Source organism: Macaca thibetana, chromosome 2 (genome assembly GCF_024542745.1).
Source record: "Macaca thibetana thibetana isolate TM-01 chromosome 2, ASM2454274v1, whole genome shotgun sequence".
In the NCBI taxonomy this organism is placed as follows: domain Eukaryota; kingdom Metazoa; phylum Chordata; class Mammalia; order Primates; family Cercopithecidae; genus Macaca; species Macaca thibetana.
The window spans coordinates 106787185-106802869 of record NC_065579.1 but is presented as its reverse complement, the minus strand read 5'-3'; the positions used below and the strand labels follow the sequence as shown (position 1 = coordinate 106802869).

Here is a 15685-nt window from a genome sequence, read left to right as displayed (position 1 = left end):
CAGCTTTAAAAAATGGGAAGTAGTTGCCTTTAGAGAGTAGGAATGGAAGTAGGGAAGGGTAAATCAAAACTGTTTTTCATTATAATCCTTTTAGTACTATTAGACTTTTAAAAGTCTGTGTTACTTTGCGTGTATACTTTGATAATAACAGAAAGACACAGCCAGCCTCCATTTGATTTCAAGTGAATTTGCTCAAATCTGAAGACACTCATTGCATACACACCTTGGATACAAGTCTTCAGGGTCTACAACGTTTGGAATGAGAACATTGTCTTCCTCTGTTAGTGGCGATGATACAGTGGCAAGATGTTGAGAACTATCTGGTTCTGAATTCTCCCCACTAACCAAATCCCATGAAATCATTAAAAATATAAAAATGTAAGATAGGCTTTGTTCAATTTCTCGCTAGGCCTTCTGCCAGATTCCCATCCTAGTTGTCTTGCCTGTTTTTGTTTGAGATGGAGTCTTGCTCTGTCGCCCAGGCTGGAGTGCAGTGGCACAATCTCCGCTCACTGCAACCTCCACCTCCCTGATTCAAGTGATTCTCCTGCCTCAGCCTCCCAAGTATCTGGGATTACAGGCGCCTGCCACCATGCCCAGCAAATTTTTGTATTTTCAGTAAAGATGGGGTTTCACCATGTTGGCTAGGCTGGTCTCGAACTCCTGACCTCAAGTGATCTGTCTGCCTTGGCCTCCCAAAGTGCTGGGATTACAGGCATGAGCCAGTGCGCCCGGCCACCTTGCCTAATTTGAATGTCCTGGCATGCAAATTCATAGTTAAACTCTGGACGGAAATGCTCAAACCACCAGGCAGTGAGGGTTTGACTGGGCTCACTCATGCTGTGGAAGTATGCTGAAGCCCACACCAGTCTGGAAAGAATGGAGTCCCTTATGCCCCATGTATAAGCATGGCAGTCCCTGACTTGTTTGAGTCCAGGGCCCCAAGCCTTGCAACAAGGGCCTATTCTCCATCCAGTGTGGACTGCTATGCTGGCTCACCTCCCTAAAGAGAACCTGTGTACTTATTATTTGCACAATGATTGATGAAGATTCTCTGCCCCTATAATGTCAATTTCTGTATAAACAGGTTTCCTTCCCTCCAAAGAAACATGTCTATATTCTAAGCTAAAAGTTCTACATTAATTCCCTGAATTTTATGGATTAGGAGGGTGAGTTTTCTTATTCTTGTACTCTACCCCCTAGAATCTTTACTACCCACGCAAATTTCAGAATGAATTTATAAGGAGACACCAATGGAGAGAACACCTTTATTGCAAAACAACAAACATGGGTGAAGAAGAGGCATGTGAAAACCAGATTAAGGTGGAAGAATCTTGGTGGGAGGAGAGGAGGAGAAAGCAGAGGCACTCTTGTAGCCATAAACTCATTTCCTTGTTGGCATCTGGGCTGCTCCCTCCTCATGCTCCCCTGAGACTTCTCTTTGCTTGGCTCATAGACTCACTGCTGGTCCTGCTTCCTTGTCTCACAGTCCCAGAGTGTTCCCTCCCCAAACCGGATGGAGAAGCACAGCTTCATACCCTATTGTGCGGGATAGCAGCTACTCAGAAGGTGTTACTTGGATTTTTTGCAGCTGTTAGTGATTCTGACACCCTTGGACCTCCAGGAGTGGCTCCTCCTGCCACGAGAGGACTCTGGCTTTTCTAATAAGGAAGGTTCTGGCCAATCTGTCCAAGAAAGGCCCGGATTCTCTTCCAGGGTGTTGTCTCTGCAGAAATGCTCCTCAGGGTGGAAGGTGCTGCTGCAGCAAGGGATGTCCCCTGAGTTTTCAGGTACGTAGTCTGTGGTGAGAGAAAGGCAGGAGAGGAAAACTCAAGCTTCTGCTTCTCCCAGGCACAGGTCCTTAAGCTCCTCTCTAGCCACTTTCCTTCCAAAGTCAAAGGCATTAACTATTAATCCCTCTCTGGTGGGATGCCTTCCTCCTTCCCCAGGCACCACAAGTCCCTACAGCCCGCTCCTTGCTCTGAGGCTGGCCCATCCCTCCAGCCTCACCTGTGGCTGCAGCAGGTGAACACTCCTCACACTCCCATTTCTTACTGTTGGATCTAAGAGAGGAGCAGTCCCTGTGGGTTCCGTGGGATCCGCATGTATCACACAGAATGAGGCACCACCTCCTACAGGAAGAGCCCAGGAAGGATTGTGGAGACATACAGAACACTAACTGCCATTCTTGGATGTTTGCTATCGGCCAGGCATTTTTTACGGCACATTTTACCCACCATGAATGTATAGCTCAGAGGGGATGAGTGCTGATCCCGGGAGCCTGCCATCAGTCATAACCCCTTGAAAGGTAGATTAGGAAAGGAATTGGCTCTGAATGTCTCTCCACTGGGCACAAGGTGAGTGGATCTTGCAGGGGAGACCTGTTCACTTGCACACAAGTGAGTCAGGGGCTGGTCAAGAATGAGACTTAGCAATTGTGTTTATCCTAAGGTCTGCATACAAGAGTGAATTTCTTACTTCTAGTAACTGTGCCAAGGTCTAACTCTAAGATAGCACTGATGAGAGCTCTTTCTAGCCAGAATCCTTCTCCTACCCTTCATCCTCAAAGCTGTCTCTGCCTTGTTCATACAGACAGATGGGGGCATCACAGTGCTGATAGCGCTGATACAAGTCTGAGAAAGCCCCTGGCTCGAGTTCCCAGGCAGCATCTCTGCAGTGGGAGAAAAAACAGTGAATAAGAACATAACGGGTTGGTGAAACTTTTGTCCATCAGGGAGGAATTAGGAAGAACCCCAAGCTAAGCACAGTAAGAGTTCAGTAGGCTGCCCGAACACTTCCAACAAGGCTCGTCAAGTGGCCTGGCAGTGGGAGAGGGTTGAAGCAGGATGAATGGAACATGCATGCGGGTTCCTTAGTTCCACTGTGGAATCCAAGAACTCAACCACCCAGGGAATTCTGATTCCCCAAATGCCCTTTTTATCAACAAGCATCCGCTTCCCCCACAAACTTCTTTCCCCTCCCTTGTTTTGATAATTGAAAAGCACTCCCTCCTCCCCTTCCTTCTTCACTATCACTGCCTCTGCTGCTCTCATTCTCTGAACTATCCTCTCACTCACCTCCTCTCTAGAAATCTAGGCAACCCTCTCCCTGGCTCAGTTCCTGCTCTGGGGTTCCCACTACCTGTCTGGAATATGAATTCCCATTCTCAGCATTTCTTGAGGAAATTCTTTTCGATTGTTACACTGTGGACATTTGAAGAAATGCTTTGCTGATGTGTGGGCATATTTCTGTAAGAGAAACAGGTAAGAGCTTTGTGTTTATAAAAACCCTTTGACTACCTTCTTTCCCCTCCCATCCTCACCCCCACAAAGAGGATGTTGCTAAGAGAGTTTGACTGACGGTACAGGAAAAGGAGTTTGGGTGGGCTAGGGTGAGGACTGCAAATCCAGGTGTCAGACCTGGGACCAAAATACTTTCAAGAGAATTCCCAGGAGTGCCTCAGCCGTCATCTCTGGCCATGGGGCTCGGCAGTACTAAGTAGGGGTCAGGTACCTGGATACACATTTGCCTTTTCTTTCATCCCAGGAAGTGAGGCTGACAGGGAGGCTCCTCAGCGCATTCTGGGATGAGCCCATTTGCTCTAGCAATGCCGAAGATTTTGCTTATTCTAAATCTTATGTGTGAGGTCCTATAGGTCAGGAATGACCACAGACTGGACTGACTTTCTTCTAACTGCCTGAAACCAGCCCTGAATACAGGCCTCCAGCATGGAGCACCAAAGCTGAGGCACGCCTGAGGCACGCCCAGGGTGCTCTGGTTCCAGGCAGAGAACCAGGGCAATGGTGGAAGGGCCCCAGGGCAGAAAAAGCCCCACCTGTATGCACTTGCGGTGGTAGATGGCTTGACTACAACATGGGCTCTGGATGTTCTCAACACTCTGTTGGGATAGGTCTTCACAACACAAGATGCAACTTTCCTCCCCCATATTCCCATGTTGGATGTTCTGTGCTGGGCGATGTTTGTCACAAAATGATCTGTGGCAGGTAAACAGACTTGGTTTCTGGTTTGTCATCGATGCAGTTTCCCAATGGCCCACTCTAGGAGAGGCAGCCAGCCACCCGGGTTGGTGCCCAGTGAACCTCCACACTCATGGGGAAGAGGAGAGGCAGGGTGAAGAACAGCCACATGCCTTCTCATGGCTGCTCGCCTACTGAGCAAACTTCCCAGAACTGTCTCCATAGCCTCTTGTTCCTGAAAGCCCCACTTAGTGCTGAGCAGCTGTTTAAGTAACCCAGCTGTTTGCAATTTAAGGAGGGGGCAGGAAGCAAGAAGAAACCCCTGTGAAATCTCCAAGTCAAGACACTGTTTCTTATTACTGAATGGAGGGACAGATTCACTGGTGAATCAAAACAGGCCTGCTTGTGAGAACTGGACTCTGATTTCATTAGTGGCTGAAAAACAAGTTGCAAAAAGGAAGCCGGACTTTTCCCCTTCCTCACTCACTTGTACTCTCCAAAAAATTGTGAAAGGCAACCCTTTTCTTGGCCACAAGGCAGATGGAAGTTTCTGATGCACTGATCCTTCTGGCAGTTGATAGCAGCTCCCTTTTTCTTGCACACAAAGCAGATCTGCAAATGAGTTCCCAGACAGTGCTCAGGACCCCAAGAAAGGCAAATAGACACAGTGTGGGACATTTTTCTATTAAATGGAAGTTTTGTGAAATAATAGCCATTCCCTTTCCTCAGTGGTCCTGAATGCTCTGGGGCACCTGGAAGCTGAGCTTCAAGCAGCACTGAGTTCTTTCCTGTTTTCTCAAGATGTTTCTCCCTCTTCTCACTTAGGACACCATACCCCAGAGGAATATGGGACTTAAGGACTAGTTGGAAAATCCAAGAGTCCTTTGATGTCTAAACTAGGAAGTAGGGAAGAGAATAGAAACAGGAATGATGGGTGAGGTATGAAAAGAGGCCTACCCCAAGGTCCTCACTTCAGGGGATTCTAACCTTCCTAGAAGCCCGAGCTGCCTCCTTTTTGATATCTTCAGGCAGGAATCCATGGAAACCTCTGTTGGACTGGCCCCTCTGAGGCAGCTTACTAGATAAGATCTGGGGGGCAGTAGAACCAGGCTGTTAATATTGATCAGTGAAACAGTGCAGTGAGGTGAGGAGAAAGACAGGGTAAGAGAGCTAAAGAATAGAGATTGGGCTGAGCGCGGTGGCTTACGCCTGAAATGCCAGCACTTTGGGAGGCTGAGGCGGGCGGATCACAAGGTCAGGAGATGGAGACCATCCTGGCTAACACGGTGAAACCCTGTCTCTACTAAAAATACAAAAAAAATTAGCTGGGCGTGTTGTCACGCGCCTGTAGTCCCAGCTACTCTGGAGGCTGAGGCAGGAGAATGGCATGAAACCAAGAGGGCGGAGCTTGCAGTGAGCCGAGATTGGGCCTCTGCACACCAGCCTGGGCGACAGAGCAAGACTCCGTCTCAAAAAAAAAAAAAAGAATAGAGCTTGGTGTGGAATATATATGCACTGACAGGGTAATTTATTTAGTGAAAGCTTACATAGCACCAACCATGTGTTGAGTAGTCTAGGCGGTTTCAAATATTAACTCATTGAATCCTCCCAACAGCCCTAGGAGGTAGGTACTATTATTGTCTTTATTTTATAGGAGAGATTATGCGACTTGCTCAAGGCCACAGGACTCTGGAACCTGGACTCTTACTTTTGCTCTAGGCTGCCTCTCATTTACTGAGGGCTGCTATTGTGTGCTGGCACTTTGGGGGAAACATTTCCTTTGTATTTACTTATTTTATGCTTACAATCCTTGGCCAGGCACGGTGGCTCACGCCTGTAATTCTAGCACTTTGGGAAGCTGAGGCAGGCAGACCATCTGAGGTCAGGAGTTTGAGACCAGCCTGGCCAATATGGTGAAACCCTTTCTCTACTAAAAATACAAAAACCAGGGCATGGTGGTGCGCATGGTGGTGCGCACCTGTAATCCCAGCTAGTCTGAGGCAGGAGAATCACTTGAACCCGGGAGGCGGAGGTTGCACTGAGCCAAGATTGTACCACTATACTCTAGCCTGGGCAACAGAGTGAGACTCCGTCTCAAAAAAAAAAAAAAAAAAAATCCTGTAATGGCAGATGCTATTATGACCCTTATCTTACAGAGGAGGCCACTGAGGTGCAGTGTGGCAAGTGACACTGCCCGCCGGGGTTATAGGGCAAGGAGGAACAGAGCTGGCTATTCACACCCAGGCCCATGGAATCCACACTCTTACCCTTCCTGCTGCATCACCTCTTTTTTTTTTTTTTTTTTTTTGAGACGGAGTCTCGCTGTGTCGCCCAGGCTGGAGTGCAGTGGCGCGATCTCAGCTCACTGCAAGCTCCACCTCCCGGGTTCATGCCATTCTCCCGCCTCAGCCTCCGAGTAGCTGGAACTACAGGCGCCCGCCACCTTGCCCGGCTAGTTTTTTGTATTTTTAGTAGAGACGGGGTTTCACCATGTTAGCCAGGATGGTCTCGATCTCCTGACCTCGTGATCCACCCACCTTGGCCTCCCAAAGTGCTGGGATTACAGGCTTGAGCCACCGCGCCCGGCCTGCATCACCTCTTAGTAAATACTCTTCTTAGAGTAATACAGGAAGAAAAACAGGGTTTTAATATCTCTTGATGTTGTCATTCTGTTGTCATTCATTCTAGTCAAATGATAGGCGAAGGAATTGGACTTTTGAAACATATATTTTAAAACTAATTATCCCAGGGCTTTGGGATAATATGAGTGATTTGTTTTCTTTATACTTTTAAGTATCATTCATGTTTTCTGCAATAAGCATGTATTGATTCTATAAACAGAAAAATCAATAGTGAAAGATCAGAAACAATCTAAATGTCCTTTAATCGGGATTTGTTCTGATACTTTTTGGCATACCTATAGCATGAAATACTAATTAGCTACTAAAAAGAAAAAAACTAAACCTATATGTTTTATATAGAAAGATGTCTGAGATATATATGATGGAAAAAAGCCAAGATACAAAGCACTCTGTATAATGTTTAATTTTTATGTAAAAAATGTATACGCTTGTAAATGCATCAGAATTACAACTAAGCCCTGACACCTGATAGGACTTACAAGAAAGGAAAATCACAGACCAATCTTTCTCATGAGCACAGATATAAAAATCAAACAAAACAGATGCAAACTGAATCCAGCACTGTATAAAAAGGACAATACATCATGACCGAGTAGGGTTTATACCAAGAATGCAAGATTAGTTTAACATTAGAGCATTTGGTTGATGTAACAAACTACATTAACAAAATTAAAGAGAAAAATCAAGATAATCTCAATAAATACAGGAAAAGTGACAAAATTCAACACCCATTCATGATACTCTGGGCAAACTATATATGAATAAAAGGGATCTTCAACCTGATAAAAACATCTATAAAAAAACCCACAGCTAACATACTTTTATAGTGAAAAATTAGATGCTGTCTCCTGATGTTGGGAACAAGACAAAGATAACAACTCACACCACTTCTATTCAACATTAGGTTGAAGGTCCTAGCCAATACAACAAGGCAAGAAGAAATAAAAGGCAAAGATTGAGAGGAAGAAGTAGAACTGTCTTTATTCACACATGACGTGGTTATGTGCATAGGGAATCCTGTGTACACAAGGCATTTACAACAAAATAAAAACAACTAACCAAACTGAATTTAACAAGATTATAGGATACAAATCAATATACAAAAATAAAATGCATTTCTATATGCCAGCAATAAACTTAAAAATGAAATAAAAATACTATTTACGATAGCATAACCACAAAATATTTAGGAATACATTTAACAAAAGATGTACAAGACTTCGTCACTAAAACTACAAAACATTGCTGAGATATATTTTAAAAGACCCAAATAAATGGAGAAATATACCATGTCCATGGATTGGAAGGTTCAATATTATTTGTCAATTCTTCACAAATTGACCTATAAATTCAATGCAATCCCAATCACAATCCCAGTAGATGTTTTTTTAAAGAAAAATTCACAAGCTTAATATAAACTTTATAAAGAAAGGACCTGATAGTCAAAACAATCTTGGAAAAGATTATAGAACTTAACAATACTGAATTTCAAGACACTACAAAGCCACAATAATGAAGACAGTGGGGATTGGTGTAAGAATAGATACACAGATAAATGACATAAACAGATCATCCAGATCCACAGACTGATTTTGACAAAGGCACCAAGGTAGTTCTATGGGTAGGCAAAGATTTCTTGTGGCACACAAAAAGCACTGACCATAAAAGAAGAAATGGATAAACTGGGCTCCATTACAATCATTGTTCTTTGAAAGACACCATTAAGAAAATGAAAAGGCAAGCCAAAGACTAGGAAGAAAATAGTCTTAATACATACATTTGAAAAAGAATTTGTATCCGAAATATGTAAGCAATTCTTACAACTCAATAATAAAACCACTCAATTTTTTTTTTTTTTTTTTTTTGAGCCGGAGTCTCGCGCTGTCACCCAGGCTGGAGTGCGGTGGCGTGATCTCAGCTCACTGCAAGCTCTACTTCCCTGCTTCATGCCATTCTCCTGCCTCAGCCTCCGGAGTAGCTGGGACCTGTACAGGCACCTGCCACCATGCCCGGCTAATTTTTTGTATTTTTAGTAGAGATGGGATTTCACCGTGTTAGCCAGGATGGTCTCGATCTCCTGACCTCATGATCCACCCGCCTTGGCCTCCCAAAATGCTGGGATTACAGGCATGAGCCACCATGCCCAGCCCGGCCCACATATTTTCTTTTGTTAAGTATCTGTACAAATATTTTTGCCCATTTAAAACATTAAGTGGTGGCCAGGCGCGGTGGCTCATGCCTGTAATCCCAGAACTTTGGGAGGCCAAGGTGGGTGGATCACGAGGTCAAGAGATCGAGACCATCCTGGTTAACACGGTGAAACCCCGTCTCTACTAAAAATACAAAAATTAGCCACGTGTGGTGGCGGGTGCCTGTAGTCCCAGCTACTTGGGAGGCTGAGGCAGGAGAATTGCTCCAACCCAGAAGGCGGAGCTTGCAGTGAGCTGAGATCCGGCCACTGCACTCCAGCCTGGGCGACAGAGTGAGACTCCGTCTCAAAAAAAAAAAAAAAAAAAAAAAAAAAAAAAAAAAAAAAAGAAAATATGTGAATGGCCAATAAGCACATGAAAAGAAGCCTTAGTCATCAGAAAAATGGAAATTAAAACCACAATGAAATACCAATACACACCTAGATGGCTAAAATTAAAAACACTGACAAAACAAAGTTTTGGCAAGAATACTGTGCAACTGGAATTCTTTTTTTTTTTTTTTTTTGAGACAAAGTCTGGCTCTGTAGCCCAGGCTGGAGTGCAGTAGCACGATCTCGGCTCACTGCAGCCTCCGCCTCCCGGGTTCACACCATTCTCCTGCTTCAGCCAGTAGCTGGGACTACAGACGCCGCCATCACGCCTGGCTAATTTTTTTTGTATTTTTAGTAGAGACGGGATTTCACCGTGTTCGCCAGGATGGTCTCGATCTCCTGACCTTGTGATCCGCCCGCCTCGGCCTCCCAAAGTGCTGGGATTACAGGCGTGAGCCACCGCACCCGGCCACAACTGGAATTCTTATAAATTGCTGGTAGGAGTGTAAACTGGTACAACCACTTTGGACAGTGATGTGGCAACCTCACATAAAGTTAAATATCTAATTAGCATACAACTAATAATTCCACTTCTAGGCATTTGCACAAAAGCAGTGAAAGCACATGTTCACAAAAAGACTTGTACACAAACGCTTAAAGTAGCTTTATTCATAATGGTCCTCAAATGGAAACAATTCACATGTTCATCAACAGGTGAACAGATAAGCAAATGGTAACTTATTCATGCAACCGAATACTACCAGGTAATAAAAAGGCACAAGCAACGAATACATGCAACAATATGGATGAATCTCCAAAACACCGTGTTGGGAGAAAAAAGCCAGATACAAAAGATTATAAACTGTATGATTTCATTTATATCAAGTAAAAGAATAGCCAAAAATAATCCATGGATCAGAACAGTGATTACATCTAGTAGGATTGACTGGAAAAGGAGGCAGGAGTGAACTTTCTGGGATGATGAAAATGTTACTTATTTTGATTGGGGTGGTGGTTATGTGGGGACATACATTTATAAAAACTTATCAAACTGTGTCCTTAAAATTAGTGAATTTTATTTAAGACCAGCCTGGCTAACATGGTGAAACCCATCTCTACCAAAAATACAAAAATAGCCAGGCGTGGTGGCAGGTGCCTGTAATCCCAGCTACTTGGGAGGCTGGGGCAGGAGAATCACTTGAACCCGGGAGGCAGAAGTTGCAGTGAGCCGGGATTGCGCCACTGTACTCCAGCCTGGGCGAGAGAGTGAGACTCCATTCTCAAAAAAAGAAAAAAATTGGTGAATTTTACAGTATGGAAGTCATACCTAATAAAAAAGAATATTAAGAAAAAACAATTAGAAAGATGTTACAACTTTGATAGCATTTGTTTCTGAGGAGAGGGAGAAGGATTGGAAACATTGTTTAGGGAAGAGACTTTTTTACTGAACTTACTTTATACTGTCAGGATTTTATACCAGACACATATATTTTTGTTTTTTTGAGGCAGGGTCTTCCTCTATCACCCAGGCTGGAGTGTGGTAGTGCGATCACCGCTCACTGCAGCGTCCACCTCCAGCGCTCAAGTGATCCTCTTGCCTCAGCCTCTGGAGTTGCTAGGACTACAGGTGTTTGCCACCCTGCCCAACTTTTTTTTTTTTTTTTAATTTTTTTTGTAGAGACACGTTTGCCCAGTCTCAAACTCCTGGGTTCAAGAGATCCTCCTGCCTTGGCCTCCCAAAGTGCTGGGATTACAGGCGTGAGCCACTGCGCCCAGCCTAAAAATAGATTTTAAAAGAAAAAAGCTATTAAGAAAAACAAAAAAACAAGTCTGTGGATCTGAGGATGGATGTAACAGAGAACAGTCAGTACATCAAAAGCCATAGGATATTCAAAGCAAAGGAGGTCTCATACTCACAAGACAGAAATAATGCACGCTGATATTGTCTTTCTGAAGAAATTCCCCTAATTTTTCGGGATCCCCAGGTTCTTGAAGGCATAGCCAGCAAACTGGAAGAAAGGACACTCAGAATTTGGCTCAAGTTGACCATTAAGAATGGAAGGGAAGGGTGAGAATGTAATCATTCCTCTAAGTCAGGAAGGAGTAGAATACTAGGAAAAGGGTCACTTTGGCAAGAAGGCAGGTTGGGAGGAGGTCTTATTTGGTATCAATTAGGCTGTCACATAATTCTGGTTACAATGAACAAGTTGGCCACAACTGCTCACTTCACTTTTTTTGTTTTGTTTTATTCTAAAGTGACTTGAATAACTTGTTTCTTGAACTTCAAACATGGTAATTTAAAATGACAGTTCCTGAGTCCTCAAGATCTTAGAGAATTTGGGAAAGAACTAGGGCTGGGAGAAAGAGAAGCAGCAAGTGTACTGCCCCACACAGGTGGCCTTCTTTGCTGAGGGCTGGAGGCAGTGGCTGAACACAAGCTCCAGTCTTTCTTACCAGGCCCTGAAGACGGTTTCCTCTGGGTTACCCTCCTAGTCTTGGCAGATTTCCTATACAAGAGAAATAAGAAGCACGAGGTGTTCTTTGAGGACCTTGTTGATAACCTTTTTAACATTTCCCTTTTTTTTTTTTTTTTTTTTTTTTTGAGACGGAGTCTCGCTGTGTCGCCCAGGCTAGAGTGCAGTGGCCGGATCTCAGCTCACTGCAAGCTCCGCCTCCTGGGTTTACGCCATTTTCCTGCCTCAGCCTCCCGAGTAGCTGGGACTACAGGCGCCTGCCACCTCGCCCGGCTAGTTTTTTGTATTTTTTAGTAGAGACGGGGTTTCACCGTGTTAGCCAGGATGGTCTGGATCTCCTGACCTCGTGATCCACCCGTCTCGGCCTCCCAAAGTGCTGGGATTACAGGCTTGAGCCACCGCGCCCAGCCAACATTTCCCTTAAAATGCCATTCATGGGTCTGATGAAGGACCAAAATATCTAAAGCCTAAGACATCAGCTTATTTTCCTATTTCATATATATATATATATATATATATATATATTTTTTTTTTTTTTTTTTTTTTTTTTTTTTTTGAGACAGAGTCTGGCTCTGTTGCCCAGGCTGGAGTGCAGTAGCACGATCTCAGCTTACTGCAACCTCCGCCTCCTGGGTTCAAGCAATTCTCCTGCCTCAGCCTCCCGAGGAGCTGGGATTACAGGCACCTGCCACCACGCCCAGCTAATTTCTGTATTTTCAGTAGAGACGGGGTTTCACCATGTTGACCAGGCTGGTCTAGAACTCCTGACCTCAGGTGATCCACCCGCCTCGGCCTCCCAAAGTGCTGACATTACAGGCGTAAGCCACTGTACCCGGCCATATTTCGTATTTTTTTTAAAGTGCAAAACATACTCTCACTGAGTTATTTGAGGGCAGGAACCAGACTGTAAGCATCTCTCTCTCCCCAGTGCCTGTTCTGCCTATGTTGCAATTAATGCAAGAGTAAACCCCCTTTTACTTTTTTTATGTTTTTTCTGCCAACTATTCTGAATCTCAGGTGGTACCAGCTTTACAAAGCATACTAAAATGAACCAAAATTGATAAAAGTATTTCCCGTTGTGAGGCACTATGCTTAGCACTTTACATGTATTGGCTCAATTAATCTACAGTAGCTCAATGAATCTACAGAACACTCTAAATACCATTATTATGTACATTTTCCAGATGAGGAAACTGAGATATAAAGAAACGAAGTGACTTCTGTCACAGTTGTTAGCAAGTGGCAGAGCTAAGATATGAATCTGGGTAGTAAGGTTCCAGAGTCAGCATTTTGCTACTAGGGACAGCACTGATAAGACAGGTATGACAGCTCCCAGCTCCCAGTGTATGCTTCCACACTGTCCAACCCCAACCCCCAAGACTACGACAAAGGGGGCAAAAAGTGCAACCTATACCACAGGCCATTGGACAGTTTCTCCCAAACTCTCTATGTCAACTCCTTCTACCTCAATCTTTGGCGTTCCTTCTTTTCTTTTAGAGTCTTCATTCGCTGCTGTCTCTTTCTTCTATCTTGAATTCTTCTATATTATTTTGAGGACAACACAGGCTCTTCCAGCTATAAATATAAATGGGGTTTGGTAAGCAATTTAATTCTGTATTTGGTTATCAAGTTCCCCAGGGTCAAGGCAATGGTGCACTTCACCTCCCAACCCATGTGATGGAATAAAAGGGACTGTTCTAGGTACTTGACGTGTTAAGTCACAAAAACGCCATGCAATAGGTACCATTATTATCCCCATTTTCAAGATGAGGGGACTGAGACACAGGTTTAAGTATCCTGCCCAAGGTAAGAGTTAGTAAGTGATATAGGTAGGATTTGAACTCAAGTAGCCTGGCTCCAGAGGCCAACACTAACTCTCATGTTATACTGCTATCACACAGTAGCAAAAGAACTTAGAACCATTACTTGACCTAGCTAAATGGTTCTTTGTGCCTACAAAAGCACACATGAAGTAGCACTCAGGAAAAAAAGACTCCTTTTGCACCTAAGTATGGGTGCCTTAATTCTACCCAGTAAAAGCTAGATAAGGTAGCTTTTTCCTAGGCAAAGGAGCCTGTGAGATTCGGGCTGCCTAAAAGCAAGAACTCCCTCTAGTGAGAGACAAGAGGTAACACTGACAAAACCCTCTAGGCTCTATCATTATTTATTTTTTATTTTTTATTTTTTTTTGAGACAGGGTCTCTCATTGTTGCCCAGGCTGGAGTGCAGTGGGTGAGTGCGGGAAAGTGCCACTTTCCTAGGCTCATCAGCCTCCCAAATAGCTGGGACCACAGGTGCCATGCCACCGCACCAGCTAATTTTTTTGCAGAAACGGGATTTTGCCATGTTGCCCAGGATGGTCTCCAACTCCTGGGCTCCAGCGATCCTCTCGCCTCAGCCTCCCAAAGTGCTGGGATTACAGGTATGAGCCACCAGGCCTGGCCTCTCCTATCAATTCTTTTCACCTAGGCTCAGGTGGCCACTGAGATATGGTTTGTTCCCAACTTTTGTCTCCATCTGAGCCGAGTACAATAGCCAAAGTGCAGAAGGTACCTTGTCTATTTCCAATGTCAGCCAACTCCGGCTGTTACCTGTTTTCATTAGTAAACAAACTGTAAAACAAATGTACAGTTTCACCGGTTAAGGGGGAGATCCCTGAAAGTGAAGGGGAACTAAAGAAAGAAAATCCACTGCTGTGAAGAAAGGACTGTCTAGTCAGGGGAGAGGAGAAGGACAGCATTTCTTAGAAGGAGCGCTGGGTGAATCAGGTCACTCCAGAGACACTCCAGTATCCATGGCCTCCGATCACCACTGGAGATCGGGAATATCTTCAGGGACTGTATTCTGCATGAATAAGGACGACTGAGAAAATTACTGTTCAAGAAACCAAAGCCACCCTGCCCTCCCCTTCTTTGTGCTTGTTCTGTCTCCTCCTCTAATCCATGAGTTGCAGAAGCAATCACATCTGATGGCTTCTTCCTCAAGGAAAACATTGGACAGGCTGGAAGAGGAGAGAGAAGAGCATGTCCTGACCTTGCTATTCCCACAGGGGTCCATGTGAGCGGACTGCGGAGCAGTTCCCAGTTACTGGGGCTACCCCGACCATCCAGCAATAGAAATAAAACCTTGAAACTTCAGTTCTTTGCATCGCTGGGCCAAGACGTTCCTTGAGTAGGATTCTGTGCACACACTGCTAGTTACAAGACGTTACGATCATCTGAAGGGGGGCGTTGCAAATACGGCTTCCACGAGCTGCCAGGCAGTGGCCTCCTAAACCGGCGGACGCTCCTCGAAACGCTTATCAAGTTGTTTCACTGGACAGGTGCTGGGTAAATGCTTGTTGAGAAAATAAAAAATAAATAAACGCGTTCGACTCGCCGCGGCAAGAATGATTTATTTGTAAAATACGTGTCGGTGTGATCACAACCGTTCCCGAGGTTCACAGCCGGAGAAGGGGCTCAAGGAGCATCCCGCGGATGCCAGACCAGGCTCATGTCGCGCCTGCCGGACGGCTAGTGCAGGGCCGGGCCGAGGTCGCCTCCGCCGCTCCTCCTTGCGGTAGCTCACCGGCCGCCGCTCCCGGCCAGAGCCACCCTCCCAGCTGTCTCTGAGGGCGCCGCTGTACCGGAGCTTTAGTCGTTGACACAGGCCGTGGTAGCTACCTCTGGGCGGCCGCCCTGCGCGGTGACTGCGCCGGCGAAGACGGCGAGATTGCAAACGGGGGCGGGTCACGCGGACTGTGACCCTCGGGAACCGCGGCAACGCCTACCGTTGGTAGAAAGGGACCGCTAACGGCCGCGCGCTAACGGCCGCGCGCCCGCCCCGCCCCTCCTTCCGCGCCACAGCGCCCAGCACCACCCGTCCCCGCCCCTTCCCCTCGCCGCCCCCGCCCCTTCCCCTCGCCGCCCCCGCCCCTTCCCCTCGCCGCCCCCGCCCCTCCCCCTCGCCGCCCCCGCCCCTTCCCCTCGCCGCCCCCGCCCCTTCCCCTCTCCCGCGCCTAGCCCCGCCCATCCCCTCCTTTTTCCCTAGCCTGCCCCGCCCCTCCTCTCGCACCACCCGCGCCCAGCACTT

General features: G+C 45.8%; 1 protein-coding gene across 1 annotated transcript; it reads right to left on the bottom strand.

Annotated features, from left to right (window-relative positions):
* Window positions 1-1254: 1254 nt before the first annotated feature.
* PHF7 (PHD finger protein 7) lies at window positions 1255-15523 on the bottom strand. The gene is made up of 11 exons (XM_050780954.1): window positions 14740-15523; window positions 13080-13189; window positions 11595-11647; window positions 11058-11149; window positions 4965-5066; window positions 4465-4589; window positions 3836-3995; window positions 3142-3248; window positions 2555-2671; window positions 2011-2132; window positions 1255-1799 (listed from the first exon to the last, which is right to left on the bottom strand). Exons 2-11 carry the CDS (start codon window positions 13118-13120, stop codon window positions 1573-1575), a joined length of 1146 nt encoding a protein of 381 aa, XP_050636911.1. The 5' UTR covers window positions 13121-13189; window positions 14740-15523; the 3' UTR covers window positions 1255-1572.
* Window positions 15524-15685: the final 162 nt, after the last annotated feature.

Excerpts from the sequence above, each read along its gene's own strand:
- PHF7 (XM_050780954.1), bottom strand. The coding sequence starts at position 13,120 with ATGAAGACTCTAAAAGAAAAGAAGGAACGCCAAAGATTGAG. Across the intron at positions 3,249-3,835 it reads ACCACCGCAAGTGCATACAG|AAATATGCCCACACATCAGC; the intron begins GTGGGGCTTTTT and ends TTTCTCTTACAG. Across the intron at positions 2,672-3,141 it reads GGAATTCATATTCCAGACAG|AGATGCTGCCTGGGAACTCG; the intron begins GTAGTGGGAACC and ends CTCCCACTGCAG.